The following is a 7,947-nucleotide window of genomic DNA, read 5'->3' on the forward strand; positions in this document are numbered from 1 at the left end:
ACGAACGCAAACCCCGGTCTCCGCCTGCCCCAATCCCCACTCCAGGCCGTCATCCCCAACCCACCATGAGGACGAGGATGCCGAGCTCAGGCGGCGGCGCTGGTCCGGGCCTCCGAGGGATCAGACCGTCCTCCGTCGACCTCTGCTTCCTCTTCCTCAAGACCTTGGCCGCCTGGTGCAGGGAGACCGCAGCTCCGCGCTCGTAGGCCTGCCCAATCCTCCTCTTGCTCCTCGCGCTGCTCTTCCCTTCCCCCGCCCCCACCCCCGCAGTGCCGCCTCGCTGTTCCCGCTCGCGGCCATCTCCAACGCCTCCTCCCACGCCTACGCCCACCCCTGATGCCACCTTCTTCGATGCGACGTCGTCGACACCGTCGCCAACAAGTATGGCTGGGACCCCGTCACGGAGGTCCGGGTCTGGCCGCTCAACACCGAGGGCGCGCTCGTCGGCGCCGTTCAGCGGTACGAGTTCCGCGCCGGTGCGGGGGCGCCGCGGTCGCGCTGGCACGGGCCTCTGACGAGGCCGTCAACTGGAGCCGCCCCGACGCCCCCGCGGTGGAGGAGGTGGTCTGGCCCGACGGGGTCGACTTCGTCGCCGGCGACGGCGCCCTGGCGTTCGGCACCGGCGTCAGGGACATGGACATAGTAGGCCCGTTCGAGCTGGTGGTCTCCGATGGCGCTGGCGGGGGCCTCGCAGAGCTCCAGCTGCCGTCGGTGAGTGCTGTTTGACTTTTAGCTTTGCTGTTGCTTCAGATTTTTGCTTCTGGTTGCTTGCTTGCTATGTAGTTGAAGTTGTGTCACCTTGAAGATGAAGCAGTTACTACAATTGGTGAATGGTCTAGCTGGTGCTTACCCCTTTTCTGTTTGTGACTTTGAATTGATTGAGGTTGTTGTAGTGTCTCCTCACTATTTAGTACAAATATATCTGGTTTAATTTTTGTTTTGTGTGTATTGTGTCGATTGGAACAATTTTCTCCTAGATTTGCAGGTAAATTTGTAAGGATATGCAACAAAATTGAATATCAACACCTTCAATTTGGTTCCACTTGTCGCTCTGACCCTGATTGCACAGTGCCACCTAAGTACTACTGAACTGTTGAATGGTAATATGGAAGAGGATACAAGTATCGAGTGTGTGACATGCTATGTGCATTTAAATTTGCTTTGTTAAGTACATTAGCACACATATGAGAATGCCTTTACTAGGGGTGGCAAATCAATGCCCAATATGTGAGATACCAGAACATTGGACTCTTCTTTTCAATGGCTTCTATTTAAATGTAGCTTTGTGGATGTTCGATTTTGAATTTAGCTTAACTCTAAAATATCAAAGATAGGACACAACATTTTATTTTGGCATGCCTGGGCAAGGGCTTGTTTTGGGTGGAAAAGGAATGGACACAAATACGATAATCAAACATATTCAGTTTTTGCCTACATAGTTAATTATAATGTATAGCAGTGATGTATGTATATCTTTGATTGTCGTGTGTTGGATATCTTTGGTTGCTGTGTGTTAGTTATGTCTATAACAGTCACAAAATAAAAAAGTCACTCCTCTCCCCGGGTACCACCCCCACCTCGCCCAGATCTGCCGATTGGGTAGGAACAGCTGGTCATCCTATACACAACATACAACAACAACAACAAAGCCTTTAGTCCCAAACAAGTTGGGGTAGGCTAGAGGTGAAACCCATAAGATCTCGCAACCAACTCATGGCTCTGGCACATGGATAGCAAGCTTCCACGCACCCCTGTCCATAGCTAGCTCTTTGTCGATACTCCAATCCTTCAGGTCTCTCTTAACGGACTCCTCCCATGTCAAAATCGGTCGACCCCGCCCTCTCTTGACATTCTCCGCACGCTTTAGCCGTCCGCTATGCACTGGAGCTTCTGGAGGCCTGCGCTGAATATGCCCAAACCATCTCAAACGATGTTGGACAAGCTTCTCCTCAATTGGTGCTACCCCAACTCTATCTCGTATATCATCATTCCGGACACGATCCTTCCTCGTGTGGCCACACATCCATCTCAACATACGCATCTCCGCCACACCTAACTGTTGAACATGTCGCCTTTTAGTCGGCCAACACTCCGCGCCATACAACATTGCGGGTCGAACCGCCGTCCTGTAGAACTTGCCTTTTAGCTTTTGTGGCACTCTCTTGTCACAGAGAATGCCAGAAGCTTGGCGCCACTTCATCCATCCGGCTTTGATTCGATGGTTCACATCTTCATCAATACCCCCATCCTCCTGCAACATTGACCCCAAATACCGAAAGGTGTCCTTCCGAGGTACCACCTGGCCATCAAGGCTAACCTCCTCCTCCTCACAGCTAGTAGTACTGAAACCGCACATCATGTACTCGGTTTTAGTTCTACTAAGCCTAAACCCTTTCGATTCCAAGGTTTGTCTCCATAACTCTAACTTCCTATTTACCCCCGTCCGACTATCGTCAACTAGCACCACATCATCCGCAAAGAGCATACACCATGGGATATCTCCTTGTATACCCCTTGTGACCTCATCCATCACCAATGCAAAAAGATAAGGGCTCAAAGCTGACCCCTGATGCAGTCCTATCTTAATCGGGAAGTCATCGGTGTCGACATCACTTGTTCGAACACTTGTCACAACATTATTGTACATGTCCTTGATGAGGGTAATGTACTTTGCTGGGACTTTGTGTTTCTCCAAGGCCCACCACATGACATTCCGCGGTATCTTATCATAGGCCTTCTCCAAGTCAATGAACACCATATGCAAGTCCTTCTTATGCTCCCTATATCTCTCCATAAGTTGTCGTACCAAGAAAATGGCTTCCATGGTCGACCTCCCAGGCATGAAACCAAACTGATTTTTGGTCACGCTTGTCATTCTTCTTAAGCGGTGCTCAATGACTCTCTCCCATAGCTTCATTGTATGGCTCATCAGCTTAATTCCACGGTAATTAGTACAACTCTGAACATCCCCCTTGTTCTTGAAGATTGGTACTAATATACTCCGTCTCCATTCTTCTGGCATCTTGTTTGCCCGAAAAATGAGGTTGAAAAGCTTGGTTAGCCATACTATCGCTATGTCCCCGAGACCTTTCCACACCTCAATGGGGATACAATCAGGGCCCATCGCCTTGCCTCCTTTCATCCTTTTTAAAGCCTCCTTCACCTCAGACTCCTGGATGCGCCGCACAAAACGCATGCTGGTCTCATCAAAGGAGTCATTCAGTTCAATGGTAGAACTCTCATTCTCCCCATTGAACAGCTTGTCGAAGTACTCCCGCCATCTATGCTTAATCTCTTCGTCCTTCACCAAGAGTTGGCCTGCTCCGTCCTTGATGCATTTGACTTGGCCAATATCCCTCGTCTTCCTCTCCCGGATCTTAGCCATCTTATAGATGTCCCTTTCACCTTCCTTCGTGCCTAACCGTTGGTAGAGGTCCTCATATGCCCGACCCCTTGCTTCACCAACAGCTCGCTTTGCGGCCTTCTTCGCCATCTTGTACTTCTCTATGTTGTCTGCACTCCTATCCAGGTATAGGCGTCTGAAGCAATCTTTCTTCTCTTTAATCGCCTTCTGGACATCATCATTCCACCACCAGGTATCCTTATCTTCGCTTCTCCTTCCCCTGGACACTCCAAACTCCTCCGAGGCCACCTTACGAATGCAAGTCGCCATCTTCATCCACACATTGTCCGCATCCCCTCCTTCCTCCCAAGGGCCCTCCTTAAATACCCTCTCCTTGAACACCTGAGCTACCTCCCCCTTGAGCTTCCACCACTTCGTTCTAGCGACCTTGGCACGCTTATCCCGCTGGACACGAATCCGAAAGCGGAAGTCAGCAACCACCAGCTTATGCTGGGGTACAACACTCTCCCCAGGTATCACCTTACAGTCTAGGCACGCACGCCTATCTTCTCTTCTCGAGAGGATGAAATCAATCTGGCTAGAGTGTTGGCCACTACTAAAAGTCACCAGATGTGATTCTCTCTTTCTAAAGAGGGTGTTAGCTACAATCATGTTGTAGGCTAGAGCAAAGCTTAAGACATCTTCTCCTTCTTGATTCCTGATGCCATAGCCAAAGCCCCCATGCGCCCCTTCAAAACCTGTGTTAGATGTACCCACGTGGCCATTGAGGTCTCCTCCTATGAAGAGCTTCTCACCAATCGGTACACTCCTAACCATGTCTTCCAAGCCTTCCCAGAACTCCCTCTTGGTGTTCTCATTGTGGCCTACTTGCGGGGCATATGCGCTGATAACATTGAGAACCAAGTCCTCAGCTACCAGCTTGACCAGGATAATCCGGTCCCCACGTCTCCTGACGTCTACCACTCCATACTTGAGGCTCTTGTTGATCAAGATGCCTACGCCATTTCTGTTTGCAGCCGTCCCCGTGTACCACAGCTTGAAGCCGGTATCCTCCACCTCCTTCGCCTTCTGTCCTCTCCATTTGGTTTCTTGGACGCAAAGGATATCAACACCTCTCCTCACTGCTGCATCAACTAGCTCCCGAAGCTTCCCTGTCAGAGACCCTACGTTCCAGCTACCTAAGCGAATCCTCCTAGGCTCGGCTAGCTTCCTTACCCTTCGCACTCGTCGAGTCAAATGCGAAGACCCTTGCTCATTTTCCACTACATCCGGGCGCCGATGTAGCGCGCCACTAAGGATGCGACGACCCGATCCTCGCTCATTTGCCACCGTATCCGGATCAAGATACGGCGCGCCACTTGGGGGGTGACGGCCCGGCCCTTGCCCATTTTCCACCACACCCGGGTTCTGATGTGGCGCGTCGCTGAGAGGGTTACGCCCCAACGAAAATCTTTTGGGTTTCATCTCCATAAGAGTGGCTGAGTTTTTACGTTGGCTCGCCAAGCCTATCACAACCCTCCTCCTTTACCCGGGCTTGGGACCGGCTATGTTGAGACAACATAGGCGGAGTTGTCATCCTATACACAACATGTGTTGTTTAATTTTGATTGGGTTTTCTTCTATTATGTTCGTGTAGTAGATGCATGTTGGAGACTGATGCCCCGTCCTTTGATACTCCAGTTCTGATTATTAATCTCCCTTTTAAACATTTTTAGGTGTCCTGTCTCCGGCGTTCTTGAGCACCATTGGGTCGAGGAAGGAGAAGCCATCCTATGGACTAGAACAGTTTGTGTGAGATTTTATTTTCTGGTGGGTTTATTAGCTGGCTTGGAAATGCTCCCTTGACATTGTCCCATTCATCAACACAAAGATTGTCAGCCTTTACCCAATTGCAAGATCTTCAGAATAAAAAAGGGGAGACTGAGACCGGTAGAAAAGAGATTCTTCAGTACACAATATATGCATCTGTTGATTTTGCAATTGTCCAGGTTAGATTCTCTGAAATATTCAAGGATCTCTTGGACATTTTTTTGGGCATTGTTGATCCATGAATCAGCTGTTTTCGAATTCGGAAACAGTTGAATTCCTGGAAAACCATTTCACCACACGTGTTCAGTTTGTTATTTTGAGTCCATGCCCCCTGCTTACACAGTGGCGAGGCCAACCAGGGCGTACAGGGACGGAGTCAGCAACTTGGTAGTGCGTCCATTTACGCGTGGCGGCCTGCGGATTTGGGTGCATGACAGCCGGCCAACATGCTGTGTGGGCGTGATGTTGTCGACATGTTGTACATGAGTGTTGGCTGCCAGAGGCGCGCGTGGCTGACCGATATGTGTGTGGTGCGTGAGGATAGCTTTATTCATATTCTTCCAATTTCGAGAGAGGAAGAGAACTCAGTAGTACTGCCAATTTTGGCACGCAATGTTCGTTTTTCAGATTCACCATGATTGGTAATGTTGTTTAGTACTTTAACTTTGTCATGGTTCAATAAATAGGCAGTTAATTTTTGTTGTTCGAAAGGAAAAGCAGTGCTACAATAGCACGGTTGATTTTGGTTGCTAGAAGGAAAATCAGTGCTACAAATTTTAGAACTAGGATGTTGTTTTTCACAGTTCGGTCAAGTATTGCTTACTTGCATTGTACGATCACAACTCTAAGCTTAATCTTCTTTTAGTTGTGTAGCATTGTAGACCTGGGTCCTTTATTCCTAGCAGATCAACACATTTGGTCAGATTTAGCTTATTTGATAATGTGCAAACAATAAATGGTGTGAATATATGCGGAGTTCGATGGAAAACATTGAAGTGTATGATGCTCCAGGCTCGGCGACAAGTGTTGTCGTCATGAGGCCAGACGACTTGTTGTGCCAATCCGGTGAGAGCATCCAATAGCGGAAAGTCGTCCGAAGAATCATGTCCAGTGAGTAGTCCAGCTCCAGCAACAAGACCACATCTGGTTTTCACCAACAAGCTGGACCAGCGGCATTGTACTCGGGTAAGCTCGTGACAATTCTTCCAATCCAGACATTTTATACTGATAGCTAACATCAGCTTATTGTGGTTTATATGGTCCATGTAAAGCTGGCATCGCACGGCTACACTTCCAACAATTTTACTTGCTAACAAAAATCAAGTAAAACTAAAAGAATAGTTCTTTATCTTGCTGAAATAGGTTTGGATGCACAGTGTGGTATATATATGTTAAGTTTGGCCGTATGCAATAATGCAATGCTTATGGTTGATAGTGCTACAGATTTTCTTAGTGGGCAGGAATAACTGGTCAGCCATTCGTAACTTCTATTTCTATTACAGCAGAACTGTTTTTTACATGGAGCTGACCGTTTTCTTCTTTTTCATCAGTAGTACTATTTCTTCTTTTTCTTCAGTAGTTAAGGGCATATTTCGGAGGGGAGCATACGTATTACCTTGATTGAGTTGAGTTTCGTGTTCTGCGTTACTGTTATAAGTTACCAGCAGCAAAGAAAGAGTCGTGTACTAAAATCAGATAAGGTAGTAGGCTCTTCCAGATCATCTGGTTCATCATTTTCCCATACAAGTGCTACTAAACTCTACTGAGTTCTATAATGACACAAGATTAACATGTTACAAGAAGTGTACTGAGTAATGAGTATGCACACAAAATTTGAACATAATTATTTGTTTTTCGTCGTGCCAATGTATCCATGTTGGCTGACGAGCTATCTTGGTAACATCATTATGTCTCGTGGATGGGATAAAAAGAAGAAATATATATTCTGGGTGGATGCATCATATGAGTGGGTGGAAGCTAATGTATTCCAGTTTTTATGAAAACAATAACTTCTATTAATAATAAGGAATTTTCTGCGTTTTCAGAAAAGCAAAAGAAAAACAATTGGCAATCTATTGTATGAAAAACTACTCTTCCATCAGATGAAGAATGGTATGTTGGCTTCTTCACGTCCGAACTTCATGCTACAAAAAGCACTAATCAGTTTAACCTTATTATTGATGTTTATTGAAATTCGATATAAAAAATGGTTGCGTAATGGCACATGAAGCAGGATGTGCCTCTTTTTTGCCCGGTGCAACGTACGGGCATTTGTACTAGTCTCCCTTACAGTAAGATGTGCGCTCCACGCACGTGAAGCTATTTTCCTCGCACGTCATTTTGCCCCGGCTTGTGTAACGGGTTCACTCGTTTTGCTGGTTGTCGCTTGATTGATTGACGTAGTGATTAGGTCCAGTTTTCTAGGTTTTTCGTTTTCATTTATTTTATCTTTCAGTTTTCTAGGTTTCTTCACCTATTTTCTTTAGTTTTATGTTTTTTCTTGTTTTTAATGGAGTTTTCTTCTAGATGGAATTCCCTGTTTATGGAGAGAGGATAAGGTGGATGGAAAGGTGGTGCCCCCCCCCTCCCCCTCAAGGGGGCAGCCAATTTCGTCCATGGGCTTGGAGGGGCCCCCATGGGGCTTCCTTCCACCATTTGTTGGATAAGAACAAGCCCTCCTTATGTGGCATGGTGAAATATCCAAACCCCTTTTGGCCTTTTCACCCATTGTTCCTCCTGTAAATAGTGGTGGAGGGGCCTCTCCAAAATCAGTA

General features: G+C 47.2%; 1 protein-coding gene across 1 annotated transcript; it reads left to right on the forward strand.

Annotated features, from left to right (window-relative positions):
- LOC123063613 (uncharacterized) lies at positions 1–5,315 on the forward strand. The gene is made up of 2 exons (XM_044487471.1): positions 1–711; positions 5,080–5,315. The coding sequence occupies exons 1-2, from the start codon at positions 337–339 to the stop codon at positions 5,101–5,103; spliced, it is 399 nt and encodes a 132-aa protein (XP_044343406.1). The 5' UTR covers positions 1–336; the 3' UTR covers positions 5,104–5,315.
- Positions 5,316–7,947: the final 2,632 nt, after the last annotated feature.

This window comes from Triticum aestivum, chromosome 3A, assembly GCF_018294505.1.
Source record: "Triticum aestivum cultivar Chinese Spring chromosome 3A, IWGSC CS RefSeq v2.1, whole genome shotgun sequence".
NCBI lineage: Eukaryota > Viridiplantae > Streptophyta > Magnoliopsida > Poales > Poaceae > Triticum > Triticum aestivum.

What these genes read in the sequence shown, in the direction of transcription:
- LOC123063613 (XM_044487471.1), top strand. Translation starts at nt 337, where the DNA reads ATGCCACCTTCTTCGATGCGACGTCGTCGACACCGTCGCCAACAAGTA. An exon ending in CAGAGCTCCAGCTGCCGTCG is followed by an intron (nt 712 to 5,079) that starts GTGAGTGCTGTT and finishes AAACATTTTTAG; the next exon opens with GTGTCCTGTCTCCGGCGTTC.